A 22,268-nucleotide genomic window follows, 5' to 3' on the forward strand; every position below is an offset into this window, starting at 1 on the left:
GGGGATGGGGTGCATGGGGAGGCCCAGCAATGGAGGCACAGCAAGGTAGAGAGTGCCAAAACCAAGCAGTGCTGTGGCCAAGTGGGGGGCTGAGCTCTCAGCAAGGTGGCATCCCCAGGCAAAACCCACCTGTGCTGGCCTCAGCTGCTCCCCCAGCCTAGGGCAGATGGGATGGGGGCACAAGGCACAGCCAGGGCCTGAGCTCCTGCACAGAGTTGGGACAGCAGCAGTGTTAGCATGTTCCCCCTTCAGGATCAATGGCAAAGGATTCCACTGAGCAGGGGCTGAGGCTGCTGGAGCCCTGCAGCATCTCAGTGTCACCTTCACGTCCTCCCAGTCCCCTCCAGCCCACACTGCCCTGCCCAGCAGCTGGGTGATATCTGCCCGCCCATCCATCCATCCATCCATCCATCCATCCATCCATCCATCCATCCATCCATCCATCCATCCATCCATCCATCCATCCATCCATCCAGCAGCACTGAGCCACCAACCCCATAAGGGCTGAACACCCTCACCAATACCTCAGAACTCTCCTGCCATGCTTGTGGCACAGCCTCGGGTATTGCTGTGTTTTGGGCTCCTGGACAGCCCAGCCCCTCATCTTCACACACACAAAACAGTGGGAGTGAGAGAAGGAGAGAAACAGAGCTCTGGGGTGGCACTGGAGGGTGGCACAGGCTCTTCCCTCCACCCACAGCTCGGGGTGCTGCCCAGGGCTGTGACAGGGAGTGCAGCCCAGCCCTGGTGAACGCTGCCCAGGGCTGTGACAGGGAGTGCAGCCCAGCCCTGCCCAGCTGGGGGGAGCCAAGGCAGCTCTGCAGCTCCCTCATGTCCCCACACGCGGCTGCAGGGCTGGCACGGGGTGCCCACGGGGTGCCCTCGAGGTGCCCGTGTGGTGCCAGACCCCAATGCCGCCCCAGCACCTCCACCCTGGCGTGCTCCCCACCTACCCTGGTGAGAGCCCCGGGCAGCTCCAGGGCCCTCCTGCCGCCCTCTGGGCACGGCTCAGCCTCGCTGGGTCCCTGGTGGCACTGCCAGCTCTGCAGCCACCATCCGTCGCTCGCTGCGCCTTCCTGCACGCCTGCAGACACCAAGCAGCACACAGTATTGCTACTGTGCCAAGTGGGAACTTTATTCTTTGTTGTGGTTGGGGTTTTTTCCGCTATTTTTTCCGAATCAGCTAAGGAGGCGGCTTTGAAGATGGGTCAGATTTGGATAATTCTTTTTTTTTTCCCAGCAGAATCTGCAACATTTTAATAGCGTTTTGCCCAGACACCAGCTCTGTGAGTTTGTACAGCTCAGAGCCACAGAGACACCAGCAGCAGTAACCTGGGAACGCAAAAACTTTCCACATCGCTTGTGCATTGTCTCGGATTTTTTTCTTAAAAAAAAAAAAATAAAAGCACAACAGAAAAGACACAAACATTGATGAACATTTAAAAACCTGTACATTGTAAAAAAACAAAACAAAAAATAAAACCCAACAGGAAAAAAAAAAAAAACAAACAAAACAAACCCCAAACAAACAACAAACACCATCATTCTCTTGCTTTGAAATCAGAATCAACCTGGGAACGTTGCAGGGGGAAAAGAAAGATCCGTGGGGAAGGTGAGGGCGCCTGAGCCCGCGGGGCTGGGCCGGGCTGGGGCTCCTCTAGCGTATAGAATGCAAAGCATTTAATACATTTTATTTTTTTTTTTCCTTTTTTTGCCATTTGTTTTTCCCCCCAGAGCGAGAAAGCAGAAGTGAATGAAAAAAAGTCTAATATTTTTGTTCTTTAACCATGTAACTGCAGATATGAGCCAACATCATGGAATGAAAAAAATAATGTAAAGTAGAGCATTCGTGTGTATCACAAAAATACAATAAAAACTTTTTTTTTTAACTTTTTTTCCTTTTTTTTTTTTTTTTTTAAGTTTCCTGTGAACTCCCTGCCACGCTGGCCTCCTGCCCACTCTGCCCCTGCCCTGGCCAGCTTGGAGGGCTCTGGAGAATCAACGTTTACAACCAGCAAAGGTGTGTGTAACGGGGGGCCCTGCAACCATGGCAAGATTTTTGTTTGGTTTTTTTTTTTAAACTAAGTACATACATTCTCCTGACTCCCAGATAACTATGATGGATCATTGTTACCTTCTTTTTTTTTTAAACCCTTCCATACAATGGACAAATGCATCAAAGCCTCCATGTAAGAACAGAACCTCTTTTACAGCATGTAATACTGTGTTTTGTTTAAGTCCTTCCTTGCGTAAAATATTGACATAATTCACTGAAGGTATCAAAAATATACCCTGTAGACCAATACAATTTACAATTGCCTTTTCTCACCATTCAGAAAACAATGCACTTAAAGCAACCGAGCCCCTGGGTGGGCAGCGCGTGAGCCAGCCCGGGACGTCCCTGCCCGCTCCGAGGGACCCGGGATTGCTTCCATCCAAGGGACCAGGATTTCTGTGGGTTTTTTTTAAGAAACAGCTCTTCTCTCCCTCCCTGCCCGCTCCTCCCAGCCATGTTCGAGGCGTGTCGTGGCGGGGCCGATCCGTCCTGTGACACGGGAATGCCGGGCACCAGCCCTGGGATCAGCCAGGGAACCGACCCGGGGCGCTCTGTCCTGTTTCACTTCTCAACCGTTCGTTTGTGGTTTTTTAAATCTTCTCTTTAACCCGCTCGAGGTTTTGCAATTCTGAGGCACATCCCCATGGCCGGGTGCGGGGGAGCATCCCCTGCCCGCTGCCAGCTCCGCAGAACATCCCGCAGCCCTCGCGGGACGGGGCCGGCAGAGCGTCCCAGCGGCCCGGGACGGACACACGGCCCCGGGACGGACACACGGCCGCTCACGGTCCCTCTGGAGCACGGGGTCACCGCCCAGCACGGCTGCCAAGATCGAAGATGGGTTCCTTGGGTTTTGTCTCGTTAAGGCTTTTTTCTTTTCTTTATCAGACCGAAGAGGATGCAGAAATTTCCAGATGTTGAGAAAGAAAAAAAAAATAACCCAAACAAAATTAAAAAAAAAAAAAAAAAAGAAAAAAAATAAACCAACCATCATCCCCACCAATTTGGCTGGTTGGGAGAGAAGGGATTAAAAGAAAAAAAAAAAAGAAAAAAAAGGAAAAGGGAAAAATGAAACAGCTCTGCTCCTGCATCTTCGCTCGTGAGAGCCGGCGGGGCCGGGGTGGTGGGCGCTCGCCCCGGGTGTCCCGCTCGCTCCCCGTGCCCCGGGTTTGGTCGCCGTCTCCCTGCCCCTGGCTCCTCTCATTCACTGTCCGAAAGGGTTTCGTACTGGGAGCAGAGCAGGGGCTTGGGCTCCTCATCCCAGGCGTGGTGCTGGCTGCCGGGGGTGCCCTGTGGCAGCGGGGCGCTGGGCGCTGCCGTCACCACCCCGCTGGGGAGCCGCATGGTCAGCGGGTTGTAGGGGAACGGCGTCGAACCTGCACGGAGGAGGCAGCAGAGTCAGCACCGGCGCGGCCGTGCCCCCGTCCCTGCAGCCTCCCCAGGGCCCTGCCAGGGTGGCACGGCCGCTTTGGGGACCGTCCCCTCCTGCCCTACCTGCGGACGACGGCCTGTCCTCCCAGACGCGGTTGGTGAGCGGAGTCCTGCGGTTGCAGTCGCCCTCCGAGTGCACCGAGGACACCGAGGGCGGCCGCTCGCCCGCGGACAGACCCGGCGCCGGAGACTTGGCCTTGCGGCTGTTGGGTCTGGCAGCGATCTTTGGCTTCCCCCCTCCTCCTGCAAAGAGAGGCACCCGCTGTCACCCGGCTCCTCGTGACGGCGCTCGGGGCTTGGGGAGGGGTGCGGGTTCCCAGCGCTTCCCTTTCAGGAGCTTTGCAAAAATGGCTCGTGGCAGGAGGAAAGCTCACCCCGGGCCGACGGCAGCACGGCGGGGAATGGCGGTGGGGAGGATGGAGGAGGGCTCTGCTCCCTCCTGGGCTGCTCCACTTTGGGGGTTGATGCCACCAACTGTCCCATGGAGGGGCGTGGGGCAGGAGAGGCCGTGTGGCTTTGGCCGTTTCCCTGCAGGATCTGCTCCCAAGCTGGCTCATGGCTCAGCCCACAATCACGGCTCACAAACGGCTCCGTGTGCTGCCCCACACACACAGAACCCCGGAGCTGTGGGGTGCCAGAGCCCTGAGCACACTCCCCATTCTCATGGTCTGTGTGGCCAGGATGGTCTTTCATCCCTCCTTACAGCAGAATCCCTGGGGACGTTTGGTTTTTAAAAGGTTTGAAGCCAGAAGAGGCTCTGTGGGGCAGGTGAGCTCAGCTCCCTTGGGGGAGCATCCCTCCCAAGGGGGAGGGATGGATGGGCCCTGCATCCCACCCTGCCATCCACCAGGCATGGGGAGGCACAGCTGGAAGAAGCTGCTGGTTTCATGCAGGAGTCAGAAAAGCTTTTCTGCAAAAAGCTTTAGAGTGCCTGGTGTTAGGTGACCCAGAGAGGGGTGAGCTGACCTGAGGAAGGTGCACGTGTGCACCCAGGATCTGCTCCTGAGCCAGGGGCTCTGTGCCTGGATTCCCAAGGGTGATCCCTGGCAGTGGTGTCATGGGACAGGGCATTTGCATGAGGCCCTTGTGTGTGGGGGGGCAAATGCTTCCACCATCCATCCCTGCTCCCTCTCCTCCCTCCCTTTCTTAAGTGGGGATTTGTGCAGCCACCCTCTCATCTCTGCTCAAGTCTCCCCAAAGCTGAGCAGACCCTGCCATGGGGCTCTGCAAGCCCCACCAGGGCCTATGGGGCAGAGTTCACCCCCAGCTCTCCTCTCTTATCATCCCCCAGGCATCATTTCAGCTCCCACACAATCTCCCTCTTGCTCCAGGGCACTCCCAGATCCCATATCCTCATCCCAGGTTGGATTCTGCCCTGACACTCCCAGAGACTGGAGTGGGGAAAATGCTACCCTGCTCTGTGTCCTTCACACCAGCCCTTCTCAGCACCTTCCCCTCTTCTGGCAGCAGTGATCCCACTCAGGGTTTAAAGACAGTTGGGGCTTGCTATTTAAGTTTATGCCTTTTTGATTTTTTGGGTGTGGGGGAGTTCCACCCCCATAAACTTCTCCATTGTGTAAAAAAAATATAGGAAAAGGAGATATTAAAAACCAACAAATAGGGAAAGGAGCAAGTCAGTGGTTTAGAGAAAGCAACAGCACCTTTGGAGACTATTAAATTAACATCAAACAGGATTAATCAGCAGATCCACAAAGCTCAAAGCTGGGGCAGGGAGGGGAGAGAAGAAAACCAAAATGAACAAAAATGGGGAGGGGAGGAATAAATCCCCCTGTAAATGGGGAGATGAAAGGGCTGAGAATTAATAACACAGAGAGAGTGAAGGTGGAGAGGGCTGCAGACCTGGCAAGGAGCGCACGTCCTCGTTTCGTCCATCAGCAGGAGTTATGGGCATAGCAGCGGGCAGGCTTGCACTGGCATTCAGAGAGTTAAAAGCATTGGCACTGAGAGGTGAGCGCTCTTCCCACTGCTCGTCATATTTACCCATTAGGGCTTTCCTAATTATTGCCTCCAACCCCATGTTGGTACTGGAATTCTCTTGGACCGACTGGCTCCTACAACTGATTAGCCCTGGGAGATACGGGAGAGGGAGGAGAGAGGGGTCGGGAGATGGGGGGGAGCCAAATGAGAAGAAAGATGGGGGGGACGGGGAAAGGGGGAGAAAGGAGACAAGGGAGAAGGGAAGAAACAAACAGTCAGCACATTCTCGCAAAGCAACAAACTTTGTCATCTTGTTCTTTAAAGCACTGCGATGCACCCGTCCTCCTCCTCCTCCTCCTCCCGCTCCATCCCGCCCCAGGGCTCGGCGGGGGCTGGCGTGGGACGGATGGGACTCACTCTGGGATCTGGGCTTTGGGAAGGTTCCCCAGGGCCAGGGGACAAGGGTTTGTCACTGAGCCCCAGGGAGCATCTCCAAGGAGCAGGGGCTGCGCTCCCAACCCAGCCAGGCTCGGCATAGGGACAGGAGGAAAGTCATTTGGATGGGGGGGTCCCTATGCACACACAACAAAAGTCAGTGTGCCAGGAATTTGGAGGCTGGGGTGGGTTCCCATAAAGGAAATCAGGGAAGGAAGAAGGAGTACCCCACAAAAACACTTGATGAGAAAGACGTGCCTGGATTTGGCCCTGGGGTGGTGACAGGGTGCAGGCAGCGCCCAGAGCTGCCGGTGTGGGTCAGGCTACATGGGGAGAGGGGAGCGTCCTGCTGCCCCTCCTGGAGCTCTCTGCAAGCCCCCTGCCCCCCTCTCTCCCCAGGCCGGGGTCCCTGGGGCCCAGCGGGACAGGATGCAGAGGCGAGGTGTGGGTGAGTCTCAAGCCATGCAGTTATGGAGCAGCACCGCACAGGGACCAGAGGCTTGGCCGCGCCACCGCCACTCCCGGGTGGCACTCACAGGGAACAAGCAAGGGCAAAATACAGACACGGAACTGCCAGGCCCCCAGCTGAGCCCATCCTGGCGAGTTTGTTTGGGATCCCTGCCCCTCTGCTTGGAAAGGGACACATCCCAGGTTCCCACTGTCTGAACGCTTGTCTTGCTGTAAGAACAGGCAGGGTCTTTGCTGGTTCCCTCTAGCCTAAACTGACCCTCAGATCTTGTCTGCCAGGACCCTCAGGTCCTACCTGGCTGCACCTGCTCACCCCAGCAGCTGATGCCAGCTCATTTCTTCTCCCCAACTCATTTCCCCAGGCAAGCAGTCCTATACCACTGACCCTCCCACAGCACCAAACCCCTGCCCACAGCATCTCCTGCCCTTGGCTGTGGGAAACCTGCTGTTCTCCTACTTAAAACTAACAACCTGAAGGCATTCCTGCTGTAGGAGAGCATTAATTCTTAATCAATTAAGTAGCAATAAGTATTCCTCAGTGGGAATTTGCTCCCAATTTGCTTTTTGAGTCCACCTGGACATGCTGCAGGTGGCAACAGGGTGACAGCTTCCCACTGTCATTCCCCCTGGGCTGGTCCTGGGCCTGAGCACTCCTCCAGCTCCCAGAAGACACCTCCTGGTGCCACAGCAACCCTCAGCTCCCTTTTGGTCCTCAACATTGCCAGTTTGCCCAGCACCGGGTGCTGCTCTTGCCCCAGTTTGCTCCTGCATCCTGCCCAGCCCACAGTGACAGACCCCACTGCCCTCCCACCCACCCACACGGTCCCACCAAGGGCAGGGTGCTCTCTCCAGGTGTGAGGTCCACCTTGCTAAGATGGTTTAACCCTCTGATGGCATCAGATGGCCAACCCTTGCTTCACCTTTAACCTCAAACTCTGCCAGGTTTTCCAAGGAATTACACTGCCCTTTCTCCAACCCAACTGCAGGGAGTTATGGTGTGTCCCGAGGCTTCTGCATCCCAGCAACTGTTACGCTTGGTTTTAAGGGAAAACAGAACAAAAGAGATGCTTAAATCTACTGAGCCTCCTGCTCTCCATAGCTGTAAGCCCTGTGGGAAATGAGGTTCAGGTACGTGGGGAGTTACCTGCTCCAGTAATCGCTGGCATGTTGAAAATCTCTGTCCCAGGCTGCCCCACATCTGGAGAAAAACAAAGAAGCTCTTCAGCATGGGGAGCAGCACGGGTGCAGGTTAGGGGCTGGGAGGACCCGCCGTGGCAGCCGTGACAAGAGTCCCCTGTCTCCATCCCAGCACACTGGACAGCAGCCCAGCTTCCCCCCATGCCTTTGGGAGATCCACAGTGGGCACCTTCACCAGGAGGGAAAGGGCACAACAGCAGAGCCCTGGAAGCCAGGGCAATGTCTTTGTGCTCAGTGCTGGCCTCCCTCCCTTCCTGCCTCCTGCCCTTGGGATTACAAGCTCCATGGAGCCAAACCCTCTCTCCTGCCCATGGGATTTTCAAAGGCTCAATGCCCCCTATCCATGGAGCAGGTCTGGGCAGCGGAGAGGGCAAGGAGGAGGAAAAGAAATGTTAAATCAATATTTTCCCTCTTAGCTGAGCTGTTTGACTTGGATATTGCTTTCCTTAGAATAACAGAAAATCTCATCAAATAAGAGGCGTATCCAATTTCTATATATTTTTCCTTGATAAGGGAAAGTGTGGAAGGTCAGGGGGTTCAGCCACACGTCCCCAAAGGGGCATAACAATACTGTTGGCTCATGGTAACATCATCCAGGAGACCAGACAGCTCGGTCCCTCTTATCCGATGCAGCTGTTGTAAGATGGATTCAAATTGAATTAGTATTGACTGGATAATGCTGGGCTAAATTAAATTATGATCCTATCTACTCTATTAGCGGTTAATGAACGAACAGGCTGAATTTCTAATCTGAGCCAGCCTGGTTAGTTTTACAGAGCTGCACCAATATTGATGCAGGACTTAAAGTAAGGTTGGGGGGAGATGCATCTCAAGGAGGAAGGATTCAGCTTGGCTGGCCAGTCATTAAAATATCAATTGCTCTTAAGTGTCCTCCATGCTCAGCTCATTATTTCCTTCCTACTGAGGTTATCTGGTGTGGGTGGGATTGACAGCCTCAGAGCACAGAGACAGAGCTGGGAAGTCTCCCACTGCCCCCCCAGATACAGTCACTGCTGGCACCAGAACAGAGCATTCTAGGAAACATTTGAAACTTGTAGTTCAAAAAATCACAAAATATTCTGAGTTGGAAGAGACCCACAAGGATCACTGAGCCCGACTCTTCAATGCAGACAGAGCTGTCTGGGAGCTCCCAGCCCTTTAACACAGCAGCACCTATTCCCAAATCTCCTGTGCTTTATGTGTCCTCGAGGCTTTTCCTCCCCTGGTGCCCTGCATTCCCCACAGGTTCTTACTGTACTCCGTCTCGTTTTTGTTGGTCGTGCTGAGCTTCTTGATGATCTCCTGCTTCTTGGACTTCACCATGGCAGAGTTGCTTTCCGTCAGCTTGCTGAAGAAAGCTGGACGCTGAGTGTTGTTTCCTGGGGACTTGGACCCCATCCTACAGAGCAAAAGACCATTGGAAACCTCTGCAACATCCCCTGCACAAAGTCCTACCTAAAGAGCCTCTTCCCCCAGCGTGACTCTCGGGATCAGGCTGGGAGCTCCTGGGATACTCAGCACCTCCAACCTCTCTCCCTGTCCCAATGATAAATGCACCCCGTGGTACTGAACAGCCACAAGCTGTGACAAATAGAGCCCCTGGGATGGGGCACAGCTTTGGGCAGCAAGGAAAGCAGCCTGGCCAGGCCATGTGTGGGGCCATCCCCTCGCCAGGTGCCCCCAGTGCCCGTTGCCAGGCCGTACCTCTGGTCCATGGGCTCTCCCTCGCGGAACAGGACGGGGTACGGGGCGCTCTTGGCGTGCTCCGCCTCTCCCGCGCCGTCGGGTGGGGACACGGGCTCGATGCAGCTCTCCGACCCCCCTGCTGCTGCCTTGGCCTGCTCCGGGGACCTGGGCAGCAAGGGGACAGGCCATGGGGTCACTGTGACAGCCCCGTCCCCGTGCAGCACCTCGGGGATGGGAGGGGAAAAGATTCCTGCAGCACGGCCAGAGGGAGAGTGGGGTTTGGGCAGGGAGAGCTGGGCTGAGCCAAGCCCTGGGCCTGATCCCCCAAAGTGGGACAGCCGAGCCACCCAGGAGGGACCTGCTGGTGGCCGGGACACGTGGATCCCTGTGGAGGGCTGTGACAGTAACCTTTTGGGGACACTGCTTTTGATTCTATTGGTGAACACAGCAGAGGCAGAACCTGGCATGTCCCATCCTCAGGGCCACACAGGAGCTGGGTGGCTGCAGGAGCTGCCTGGAGCTGGGGCAGCTGGGGAGGATCGCTGCTGGCCCCTGATGCCTGCCCGTGGCCAGAGCGGGGAGACAGCCACGCTCCAGTCTGCGAGGAATTCCTCACAGCCAGTTCTGGGAATTTACATCTTCGTTCTTTCTGTGGTTTCTCTTTTTCCCCCAGTTTTTTCATCACTGGGTGGTCAGGGCTGGGCTTTTTTCCTTCATGTTGTAAAGCCAACTCCAGGACCAGGCTGAGCCAGGAAGAACAATCCCATTTACTGACAAGGCACCACTCATTCCTGGATACATCTGGGTGGGAATACAGACTCATTTTTTAATTCCATACAACAGCAATCAGACCTGCCTTGTAGCAGCAAGGGGTTTTGAAAGTGACATTAAAACAAATACAGGTGGTGCCTGAAATGAACAATGCCAGTTGTCAGGGCACCTGTGTCTAATAAACTGCTAATTCACTTTGAAAGATGAAGATAAAATTAATTTTGAACCAATGGAAAACATGTTGCTTCAGGTTTTTTGGAATCATCTCTGGTCAGGGACTGAGAACAGGGACAGGACAGGAGGCAACAGGCACAAGCAAAACACATAAAATTCCATCCCAACACAAGGAAACCCTTTTTTCCTGTCAGAGTGCTGAAATGCTGGGAACAGGCTGGCCAGAGAGGTGCTGTCTCCAGCAGTGGAGATATTCTGAACCCAAGCAGCCACAACCAGGGTAACCTGCAAGAGGTCACTGCTGAGCTGGGGGATCTCAAGAGATCCATTTCCACCTAAACCATCCTGTGACACCAGCCAGATTGGGAAGAGGATTATGCATGGATTCTAAGGGGGTCTAAAGATCACCTCTAGGACAACAGGGATGGCAAGAGGCACCACCCCAGGGGAAAGATGCCCAGATGAGAGAGTGGCTGGGCTGTGTAAGCAGGAAATCCCCACAGCACCAAGCTTGGGAGAGCAATGCCAACTCCAATCTGCGACACTGTGCAACCCCTCACGGCAGTGCCAGGCAGCCAAGGACACCCACCCGGCCTCCCCGGAGCCGCCTGGGCCCGTGTGAGCTCGGGCTGGCCCACACCCACCCGTGCCAGCCCGGGCTGGCCCCTGGGCTCACCTTTTGCCCCCCTCTCCCTGCGGGGAGATGCGGGAGGCCGTGCTGTGCTCCTGCTGCTGCAGGAAGGCCTCGCTGGGCGTGCGGCGCAGGTCCAGCACGGGGCACGCGGCGCCGGGGAACGAGTAGAGCGGCGCCTGCAGGTGCGAGTTCAGCTGCTGCGGGTGGTGCCGCGTGTAGTCCTGCGTGATCACCTCCTGCAGCAGAAACCACGGTCACAAACGGGGCTGGCTTTGACTTTTGTCTTGAGGGTGAGCAGGGGAAAATAGGCTGATTTGTCCCCGCATATGGAACTTCTGCCTCCTGTCTGCAACAGCTTTTGTGATGGGCTTCTTGGGGACACAAATACCTGGGCTGAACACTGGTGATGCTCCCTGCTCTCCAGCCCCCAACTAGAGGAGCTGAGGTCTCCAGTGCCACTCCCAGCCCATCCCATCCCCACCCGACATGTTTCACTGAGCTCCTCCCTCCCCCTGGAGCCCCAGCAGGAAGGGGATGGGGTGGATGAGGTTAGTTAGTTACACTGATGTGCTGGGCCAGCGTGACCACGCGCTGGTTCATGCCCTTGATGCTCTGGCTGGACTGCAGGGGCTGGCACTGGGGGCCGTCGGGCTGCCGCAGGTGCTGCAGGTGAGCGGCTTCGGGGGCCGAGGCCTTCAGCGAGCCTGGGGGCACCAAGGAGAGAGCAGGAATGAGATGACATCTGTGTCCCCTTCTCCAAATGCCATCCCAGCACTGGGGCACAGCCAGCCCCTCTTCTCACCTTGCTGCTTCTGCCTCAGGTCATGCTCCCCGTGCCCCTTCTCAGTGTCCTGCAGCAGCTTGGCCCCTTTCTCGTGGGACAGGCTGGGCGAGCTCACCGGGCTCACGGCCTCCATCCGCTCGGGGCTGTAGCCTCCATGGAAGCCTGAGGAAATGGAGGGAGTTACAACCAGGAGCTCACTTAGATTTTCCCTAGCTCTGTTGTACCACTGCTTGTGGGGAGAGTCACATGTTCAGCAAAGTGGGGGAAAAAGAGATGAAGGAAGACCTGGCAGGGCCACCTCTGGTGTCCAGCTGTGGTGATGGCTGCTGTGAAGAGGTGATATCTCATTCCTGCAGAACTAGACACTCAGCAGCTCTTGGTGACAGCATGAGATCCAGGGACCAAACCCAACCTCTGCAGGTTCACAGTTTGTTCCCCATTTTCTCCACCCACTGAAAGCCCCACTATGCCCAGAGGGACAGCGATGCCCAGAGAGTGGAGGAGGCTGCACAAGAGGTCTCCAAGTGCATCCACAGTCCTGGAACACACTGCTAGAAGGTGCTGAGGGTCACCAGACATGACTGAGGGGTGGGATGGGATGCAGCTCTTCTCCCAGCCATGCTGCTGCATCCTCTCCATCCTTGGGATACAGGAAGAGGAATGGGACAGGAACTCCCCATGCTGATGGCCAAGGCAGCTGCTGCAACTTGAAGATGAGGTCCCACCAAACCCCCACAGGGTTGTTTGCTTCTGCATGCTAGTGGGAGCCTGGATGAATGTTCTGGTTGAAGGCTGTTCCCATGAAGAATGACCCAGACCTTCAAATCCATCCCACTCCCTCCACTTTCTGCTGGAATAACTAATCCTAGTGCTTTTCTCTTACACAAGATTGCTCTTAGGTGGTTCCTGTGGTCTGCTCTGGAAACAACTGCTGAGCATGGCTGGGCTGAGTGATCTCAGGACAGCCACAGTGCCCACCTAGGGCAGCATCCAGCACCAGGACCCTGAGTGAGGTCACCCTGAGCACAGGGATCCCATCCATGCTGAGACCCACAAGGCCCTCAGAGACCCTGCAGCTCATGAGCAGGGGAGTGCTTGTCTGATGGCCAGCAGCCTTGTCACACTCACAATCCCAGTTCTCCACTTTGCTCCTTTGATTTATTACCCACAACTGTTCTTTACAGACTGCCTGGGAATTTCTAAGGATGGGGAAATCAAAATTAGCAAATGGCTATTGTCTGTAAAAAGCAATACCAGGAACTGGAAAACATTTGCAAAACAGGACTTGGCAACTGGAAAAGCTAAAAAAGGGTGGAAGAAGGGAAGATCCTTAAAACACGCAAAAATAAAAAAGTCTGGAATAACATAATGGCCAAGGAGCAGAGGGACAAGCACACTTGGGGAGCCGATGGAGTCAATATCCAAATGTGCAACTGATAATAAGAAGCAATGAAATAAAATGGGTGTCAGGCCACAGGTCTCTCACCTCTGCCCTCCAATTTCTGACCATCACTAGTGGGATGGTCACTCAGTGAGCCTTTTTCTTGCTGGTCCTTATCACAAGACATTTGGGGGCATGATAATCACATCTATGAACTTGGCCGCTGTCGTGGTGCTCTTACCGAGTGTTCGGAGCTCCTGCTCCTGCACGGAGAAGCGTTTGCTCTGACTCTTTTCTCTACTGTGCTGCTCGGAGCCTGAGGCTGCGTGCTGCTGGTCCAGAGGGTGGTGGTGCTGCTGGCTTTTCCCCTGTCCTCTGCCATAGTGATGAGAGGAGCCAGCTCCGGAGGCGGGCAAAGGTCTCGACTCCATGGCTTTGATGGGCGAAGGCGACTGCTCCAGGTTGGCCCCGCTGGGCAGCTTTGAGGTGTAGACGTTGTTGTCAGTCTGGGCTCGCTCTGCCTTGGCTTCCCTCCCCCTCGAGGACTCTTTCTGCAGCATGGCTGGCTCCAGGGGGGCTGCGTAGCCGTCGGCCGCGCCGAGCGAGGAGCGCAGGCTGGAGGCCGAGGGGAAGGCGGCGGAGCGGATCGGTGACGTGGCAGTGGTGGAGGAGGATCTGCAAGGAAAATGAAGGCAAGGCCAAGGTGAGAGAAGCATGCGGAGAAAGGGAATGCTGTTAGCAGAGCCCCAGTGTTCAGCTTTGCCTGGCTGAGCTCCTTCCAGGCCTCCTGAGCGTATGGCTGGACCATGCAGGGCCAGCGAGGAGGGACTGGATGGAGCCTCCACCACAGTAACTGGCCACAGAGTATTGGGGCTGAATGCATTGACTGGAAAACCCAAAACTCATGGACAGGTCCCAGAGACCTCGATAACTCCACCACCAGGCGATCTTCAGCATGAGGAGTAACACCTGTATTTGGGCACAGGCACACTCCTACATTTCTCCTGGCAGCAGGAAAAGCAAAAGAATTGGGGCACCAAAATGTACCTCTCCCTGAAAGCCCCAATCCTGCTCCCACTGAGACTGAAGAGAAAATAACTCTCTCTCCTTCCTCTCAGAGGTGCTCATTAATTAAGTGCTGGTGCAGGCATCCAGGCAAGCACTGGAAACCATGGTGGGGGCACGTACCGTAGGACGGAAGGGGTGGGGGTCTCCGAGGAGATGATCTTCATGCCGGTGTTGTGGAGCACGCTGGGGCGCTGCTGGATGGTCTCGTGGGTGCGGGGTGACACGGGAGAGTGCTGGTGGCTGTGAGAGTGGGAGGACGAACGGCTGCTGGACTGCTCTGTACCTGGGGAGACCACAAAGAACGGCTTCTTTAGCTCTCTGTCCAACCGCCCTAACCCTACCTTCCACCCAGCACAGGTCCCAGGGTGGAGGACGGACTCCTCCCCAGCCTACCTGGTCTCCAGATGGGCGCATGCTCCACTGTGGTGGAGGCTAGGATGGATTTTTCACGCTCCCTCTCTCGTTCCCGCTCCCGCTCCCGTTCGGACACCGACGATCCTGACTGTTTGGTCATGTGCGTGGGCCCTCCTGAAACCCAACCAGAAGGCAGTGAGAGGGCTGCAGACACAGCAATTCCCCCTGGGAATGCTGCCCACTCTTCACATCGCTGTGTATGCAGAGCAGATAAGGAATGGCTCCATCCAAGGTCACCTGGAGCGGGACAGACGAGGGCAACCAGTGCAACAAAACCCAGACAAATCATGGAATAGCTGTCCTCGTGCTGTCTCCAGGGTATGACCTTCCACAGAGCTGTTTGCTTTGGGGAAGAAGGATGAAAAGCTAGGAAGCCCTCAACAAGCAGGAAGAGAGGGAGTCAGTCCCTGAGTGAGAATTAATTTGGGGTCTCCCAGTCTGTCCTGGCATGCTGAGCCCATGGTGTTGGATTGATGATGAGCGTCCTCCTCAATAACTTTCCCACTGGAAAAGCAACCTGCAGCATTACCTGGGGAGAGCGGGGAGCTGCTGTGCCGGCTGCCGAAGGTTTGGGGGGGTCCAGGGATGTAGGTGATGCGGTCCATGGTGGTGGCGGAGGTGCCAGGGGTAGGGGGCACGAGGACGGGCAGGTGTGGCACTTGGGACAGGTCGATGATGCCTGCAGAGAGAAGCGAGAGCACTGTCAGGACAATGCCGAGCTGCTGCAAGCTTGGCCGTGCCAGCCTGACCCGGCCTCCTTCTCCCCTGCTGCTCCCAAAGCCCTGGGCAGTGCCGTGCTGGAGGACCTGCTGCATAGTTGAGGGCGAGGGAGGGCTCCCGGGGCGACAGCCCGCGCAGCATGTCCGCCCGCTGCGCCATGGCCGTGGCTGCGGCGTTGTGGTGCATCTGCTGCGACGTGATGTAGTCGTTGATGATGGTCTGGCGGTTCTCCATGGCCGCCGTGTCCGGGTAGCCCCGGATGAGGTACGGGGGGTACAGGTGTGGGTACGTGGGGCTCGGAGCCAGATGCCTTGGCAGGTAGTAAGCAGCAGCTGGGAGAGAAAAGGGTGCAGATGTGAAACCCCAGAGATCTCAAGCTTTTGGAGCATAAGGAAAATAAAAAACCGTGCCCCCAGCCCAGCTCCTACTTACACGAGGCCGTCAACCCCTTCTACTGCTCATAGCCACCTGATGACTCCTAGCTAACCTAACAAACATGGCCCTCCCTCCAACAACACACCTCATAGCAGAACTAACCATTGTAGTCGCACTTTTCAACTGATCCGCCTTCAGAATTATCCTAACAGGAGCTGCAATCCTACTTACCGCCTCATACACCCTATACATGCTCATAATGACACAACGAGGCACCCTCCCATCCCACATCACATCAGTCCAAAACTCCTCCACACGAGAACATCTCCTCATAGCCCTACTCATAATCCCCAGGGTACCTGCTTCCAGCTGGATGCCCCTGGGGATGGCGGCGGGGTCGAAGGGCAGCGGGATGTGCCCTCGGTACAGATCGACGCCGCTGACAGCCGCGGAGCAGGTGCTCGTACGGGGAGATGGGGTGGTGGTGGTCGGGCACGGGGGCGTGCGGAGACTTGGAGTTGCTGAGCTCTCTCGACGTGGGGGTGATCTTTCTGTCCTGGGACACCGGCTTCCCAGCAGTGATGCTGCCTGCTGAGAGCAGAAGGAAATGAGTCACAGACTGAGCACTGTGGCCAAGCCATGTCCCTGAGGGATGCCTCTGGCCAAGCAGGTCCCACAGGGACAATCGCAGCTACCCTGAACTTGAGGGGCCTTTCCCTCCTCCCTGCACTGCCATGCCCTGTTACACCACCAAGGTCAGGGTGGGCCAAGTCCCAGTTGTCCCTTGGGAGAGAGGCCTTTCCCAAATCATCCCTTCACCCCAGCACATCCATGCTGGGCAATCTGTGCATTCACCCTGGCCTGCACAAGCTGATGGTGGTGCAGCCTTGCTGCCACACTCTTCAGCACAAGGAGGTCACTACTGCTGTTAGTGAGAAGTGTGAACATCTCCCACCCAGTGTCTCAAGCATTGCTATCCTGCCCACCTATGGAAAAAAGAGTGCTGTGGGCCTCAACTGGGACAGGGAGGACACTTTTGAAACACCAATGGCTTCACTGGCCTTGGCCCAAGCCTCCCTTTGGCTACCCTGGTGCAGGTGAGGTGCCCTCACTTCAACACTGTGAGCACCCCCAGGAAGGGCACTGAACCCCAGCTGTCCCTGGCAGCCACCCCAGTGCTGTGAGTCAGCTGTGGGTGTGGGGTGCTGGGAAGAACAGGTTCAACAGGCACCTGCTGGGAATCACTTGGGCAGGTGGGGTCAGCAGCCACCTCCCGTGCACCTCACCTGCTCGGCTGTTAGACATTTTACCATCAAATAAAAGCTTTGCCAAGTACCTTCGTGCTGCCGTGGGGTGGACTCTCGTGTGGACACTGGAGACCCTCTGTGCAAGTGGCTGCTGAAGGCCGTGCTGTGCCCTGCCTGGTGGTCCTCATAGCCCAGGGCACTTTGGTGGGGTTTGCCCGGCTCGGGTACAATCACAGGAGCCCCTCTGGCAATGGAGCCACCTGAGTTTGTCACAGGGCTTGGCCTGTTTTTCAGACTCTCTTCGTAAGCTCTTTCCAGATTCCTCGGGTCTTGGATGACATCCAGAGAATGCACAGAGTGGAAAGTCCTGCTGGGGCTGCCGATGATGGAGCGCACATCGTGCTTTTTGGTGCTCGAGGAGGAAGAGCCGCTGTCATACTTCAGTGGGGTACCCTGGGGACAGGAGGCAGAGGGGACATCAAAGGGGCCTAGAACAGAAGGAGCCCAGTGGCTGCATCCCACTGAGTCCCAACAGGACTCAGGGTGCCTCATTCAGTGGGTCAATACACAAGCTTTGCTCAGTCAAACAGCCAACAGCCCTCGGCAGAGCAGAGATATCCACTGGAACAGGGCAGGGTGGAGGGCCCATCTTGCATGTCTTGTTGTGCTCCAACAAGATGATGATGATGAGTCACTGCCGAAGGCTGGCTGTGCCCATCACGCCTCTCTCCTACACACACTGTGAAATGGGACAGGACTGCAAGGTGCCATGGGAACCCTGCAAATATTTGGAGACCAACAGGAGATATCATGCCGTGTTTCATCCTAACTACTGGCCCTGCTGGGTTGCCACTTGCCCATGAAGGGAGGAGACCAAGTTTATGTGCACCAGAGTCACAAATGCTGAGGGCACTGAGTTGACTCTGTCCTTGGAAAAGAGGCAAATGTGTCCCCTTTTTTATACACGTGTAGATGGATCATTGCTTTCTTAATGTGCCAGGAGTTCCCTGGGCTTTGTATTTATCTGCAGGGAAGGATTACAGGATGGTTTGGATTGGAATGGATCCCTTCAAAGGATGGGGCAGGACAACCTGTACCCAAGCAGAGCGTCAGCTCTTACCAGTGATGCAACACAAAGCTGTCTCTGTTCTCCTTTTACCTTGGGAATGGCTCCCAGGATCTGTGCAAGGGCAGCAATCTGAGCAGAACTGATCTCATCCACTTTCACTCCATACCCACCTGTGTGATGGAACCTTCCTTCAGAGGTCTGGTCAGAGAGATGTCGGGTGTGCGCCTCAGCTCCTCCCGGGGGATCTCGTGGATTGATCTTCCTGCTTCCTTCACTGTGGCTACCAGGTCTTCATGGGCTGATTTCATTTTCAGAGGAGTCAGATCGTGAGATCTGACCTTGTAGGCATCAGTTAAGTCCCTTGGTGGAGTGTTTTCCCTCTTGAGCTGTTTGGCTTCTCTTCTGAGGTAGTCCTCATGGGCCTCCACATAGGACCGAGGTATTCCTGCAACCCCCAGGCAGATGATGGATGCAGAGGGTGACTCCCCAGGCAGACCCTGGACTCCCAGTCCCCATGCAGATACCTACTTCTAGGGGGTCTCCAGTTAACACATGTAACTCAGGGACTGGTGCCCAACGGAGCCCACAGGACAGCTATAGCACTAATGCAGCTGGTCCCCGTCACACCTACCACCACCTTCTGCATCCATTTCACACCAATTTCAACCTGCTTCATGCGAATCACTGACAATTTCGTCCTTGACTTTGGCAGAATTCAGGTTGGTAGAAGCTGAGCAAGACTGAAAATCTCTCTGAGCACAAAGCAGGGGCTGCAAAGATCTGCAGCTGGACCTTGACGTGCCCATCCTTGCTTCCTCCTGTCCCACCCTGATGATGAGAACAAGGGGCCATGCACGTGAGGTGCCTCCCCTGCCCATGCCCATCTTGTGCTCCCAGGTGTTACCTTGTGTAATCGAGCCTCGCATGTGATGCTGCTCCTTTAGGTTATGGGGACTGTGTCGGTCTGGAGGGATTGCTCGACCCATGAGACCTAAAGAGACCCAAGAGGGAAAGTCAGGCTGTGACACAGAAATTAATTCACCATAAATACATGACAGTGTTACCAGGGATGCCTGGGACAACGAGGATAAATACCAACAATTTCTAAATTAATTATTTTCTCCTTTTTTTAAATGTGCCCCTTTTTTTGTATTCCTGGAGCTGGTCTGTCAGGGCAGACACTCAAGGCAAAGAGACCAGTCTACATTCTGTTTTTTTCCCATGCTGGTCAGATGCACCATGTAGACAGGAGACAAGATGAGATCTCCACAGGTCAGTAACACAACCCAGGTGAAAGGTCTCACGCAGACCCACCTTCAATGCTGGTAGATAAGGTATCACGGGCTGATAAGCCCCGGCTGATCCTCCCCTCCATCATATCATAGGTCCGCTTAGTTCCTGTGGTCTCATGGGAAGCTCCCGAGCTCCTGCTGTCTTCTTTGGGACACTGAGAAGCAGCAACTCCACCTGCAGGGGGGAACACCAAGAGGCATGGAAAGCCAGCCCGGGCCAGGAGAGGGTGTTTACTGCTGTTTGTGTGCGTTGCTCAGGGGTCAGATCTCATCCCAGCATCAGCCGCCGCTACGCGGTGCCAGAAACATCGCACGGGACTGGCTTCCAGGAAATTCAGCTGGTGTTCTCTCCCCTCCCTGCCTGCCTCAGACTCCAGCTCTGTGCCTCCCTCTTGGGTAGGAGCATCCACCCAGTCGTGTCCCATCCCCTCCCTCCCTGGTGGGGCCATCCGTAGGCAGCAGGACAGCCCTGAGCCAGTGGGAGCAGCTGCAGTTCCACTGAACTTGACTCTTTGGGTCTGGGGAGTTTTGGTTTTTTTCCTTGTTTGTTTTGATTTTTGCTAGACACCTACTGTTTGGGATCTTGGCCAGCCTTAACATCTGCCGAGACACTCCCTGGGTGAGAAAATCAGGGAAAACAGAGGAGAAGCGAAGCTGAGAATGATTCCTTTGAAACAGCACTGAACACACACAGGAACTGGGAGAGATGGTGCAAAGCAGGACTGATGGAGTGAGTGCCAGGGTGAGAAGAGACCACTGACTGCCCCCTGATCCAAACCTGGAGTGGGTTCCCTGTGAACAGGCAGTGGACACCTGTCCTGAGCTACAGCCCCACCACCAGCACAGCCCAGCCCGTGCCAGGCAGCACCAGGCCCACCCCAGGCAATGGGCACCCATCATGTGCAGCGAGCTGTGAATTCAGCAGCTTCTGATCCAGCTGAATGCCTTGGGTTTGTGCCATGAGCTCCAAACAGGATGTCAGCTAGGAGAGACAAACGCCTCTGCCCATCATCCCTGGCCAGGCTGCCCTTGCCAAGGATTGCCAGTGCACGGATCCTCCTCTTTGCGGGTAGAGAAGGTGGTTGTACAATTAGAGAAAGCAGGGAAGTTAAAAAACATTCATTCTACTGTGGACAATCAGGAACAAAACTCCTCCTTGGCAAAACCAGTAATTAATAAAATGGGATTATTACAACTTCACACCCACTGTTGGTTTCCGCAATCAGCACCCACTCAATCCACAAAGTGTTTGGGGCTGTGTGTGGGGAAACAAGAGGGGGTCCGTGCCTGAGCCTCTGCTTCAGCTCCATTTGACAGCAGAAATCCGGGGGTGACATTCAGAATCAGCCAAGCACCATGTGGGTGATGTGCACCCTGTCATCAAGGCACATCTGTTGCCACCAGCCCTTGTGCAGGAGGGGACGCGCTCCCGGGCACCCTTTGTGCCACCGGGAAGCAGGGGGAGGGCGTGAGGGAGAAGAGAGACTAAACAGAAAGAAAACCATTCCAAACCCACGTTCCTCGCCTTGCAGAAGCCATCAGCAATCATATGCAGGATGAGAATAACCAATCTAGCACAATTCAGCTCACACATGCTACAGGATCTCGTCTCATTACAGCTCTTTTATTTTAAGCACCCTCATGACACTAAAGAATTTGCAATTTTTTTTCTGCTTGCCAAAATTCATAATCACCAACAGTTTCAGTTTTCTTATTTAATTTTTTTTAACTCTTCTGTTCCTGGGCTGCTCAGCCTCGCTGGGCTCTACAGGGGGAAGGAGAGAGGCAGGGCTGGCAAGGCTGCAGCAGCTCACGGGATCACTTGGGATGTGATAAACGCTACCAAGCATGTAAAAGGCTCCTGGGGAGAGGAAGGAATTAATTCCACATCTGTGTCTATGGGGGGTAGCATGAGAGGTGACACAGGCTGCAGCCAGGGGGACTCGGGCTGACACAAACAACAGGGGAGAGTTTGGTCTGCAGCTCTCCCTCATTGCCTGGAGTGGGATCCCAGCCCTGGGCACAGGCAGCCCTCACTGCCAGGAGCACTCCCCATCTCTCCCTGATGCTGCTATTTCTGAGATCAGCCTTGTTCGACCCCCAGCCCGGGCAGAGGTGATTAAAATAGCTTCTTGCACAAACAAGTCCTGAAACACTTCCTGAGTCCTCCCTGGGCCAAGCCTTGCCAACTGTCCCAAAGGGCATCCAGTCAAGTCCTCCTCAGTGACATTTCTAATCTGGGCTAGAGTTGACAGTGGCCCCGGGAGGGACATGCTGTGAGCCAGTTTCCATGTGGCAGGAGGGAGGCACAGCACAGAGCCCTGTCTGAAAGGTCCCAGGACACACACAAAGGTGACAACAGCTGGAGCTTGTCCCCGTGGCCTGACCTGAACCCTCTGCCTCCAGTCCAGGATAAGACAAGCCTGTGATGAAAGCAGCTGCCTGCACTTGTGGCCATGAGGAAAGGGAATTCTGTGGGACACAGTGCCTGCAGCACTGCCCACAGGGCCCAGGCTGCCAGGCTGGAATGGATATGGTGCCCCTGGGAGGGAGGCACAGGGCTCAGGCAGCACAGCAGCTTCCCAGAGACACCGACTGAGGCAGCTGAGGTTGGGATCAGCTCCTTAGTCATCTCCAAACTCAAGTGAGAAGGGAGGCGACACATGAGGACAGCCATCCCTGTGCACACCAGAGCACATGCCAGTGCTTCACCCCAGGAGGATTCAGGGCTGCAGCATCTCTAAATTGGCTCTTCCTGACTACAGATGCAAACCAGCAGGAGTCCAGCTCCATAAGAGAGATGCCTGACCCAGCACACAGTGAAAGGCAAGAATGGGGCTGTTCCCAGCCTCACTGGAGAGCAACATCTGCTCATCTCCAGTGGGAGGCACTGAGACACGCAGAGCAGCTTTGAGAGGCAGTGCTGTGATGGGCTGAGCAGGCAGGAGCAGCTGCTGACCACCTGTTGCAGGGGTGCAGCCAACACATCCCGAGATAGGCTCCTTGTGGGATGCAGGAATGGCTTCACCACCTCCAACAGCTCCAGCAAAACTCACCAGACGCTGAGGCTGGGTCCATGAGGATTCCTGCAGGGCAGTCCTGTGCTGGAAAAGCCTCAGGGTGCCCAAGTC

General features: G+C 55.4%; 1 protein-coding gene across 1 annotated transcript in view; it reads right to left on the bottom strand.

Moving 5' to 3' along the window:
* Positions 1-1,114: 1,114 nt before the first annotated feature.
* NCOR2 (nuclear receptor corepressor 2) overlaps positions 1,115-22,268 on the bottom strand; it is a 226,183-nt gene continuing 205,029 nt past the window's right edge. Inside the window, 20 exon segments of the mRNA XM_063173183.1 lie at positions 1,115-3,429; positions 3,548-3,727; positions 5,345-5,572; positions 7,470-7,523; positions 8,776-8,921; positions 9,227-9,373; positions 10,830-11,023; positions 11,349-11,491; positions 11,590-11,733; positions 13,194-13,627; positions 14,141-14,303; positions 14,414-14,548; positions 14,964-15,113; positions 15,241-15,486; positions 15,889-15,973; positions 15,975-16,117; positions 16,866-17,229; positions 18,016-18,290; positions 18,750-18,836; positions 19,160-19,312. Of these exon segments, the coding sequence (XP_063029253.1) occupies positions 3,254-3,429; positions 3,548-3,727; positions 5,345-5,572; positions 7,470-7,523; positions 8,776-8,921; positions 9,227-9,373; positions 10,830-11,023; positions 11,349-11,491; positions 11,590-11,733; positions 13,194-13,627; positions 14,141-14,303; positions 14,414-14,548; positions 14,964-15,113; positions 15,241-15,486; positions 15,889-15,973; positions 15,975-16,117; positions 16,866-17,229; positions 18,016-18,290; positions 18,750-18,836; positions 19,160-19,312 (3,647 nt within the window). The 3' untranslated portion in view covers positions 1,115-3,253.

The sequence above is a fragment of the Melospiza melodia genome, chromosome 20 (genome assembly GCF_035770615.1).
Source record: "Melospiza melodia melodia isolate bMelMel2 chromosome 20, bMelMel2.pri, whole genome shotgun sequence".
In the NCBI taxonomy this organism is placed as follows: domain Eukaryota; kingdom Metazoa; phylum Chordata; class Aves; order Passeriformes; family Passerellidae; genus Melospiza; species Melospiza melodia.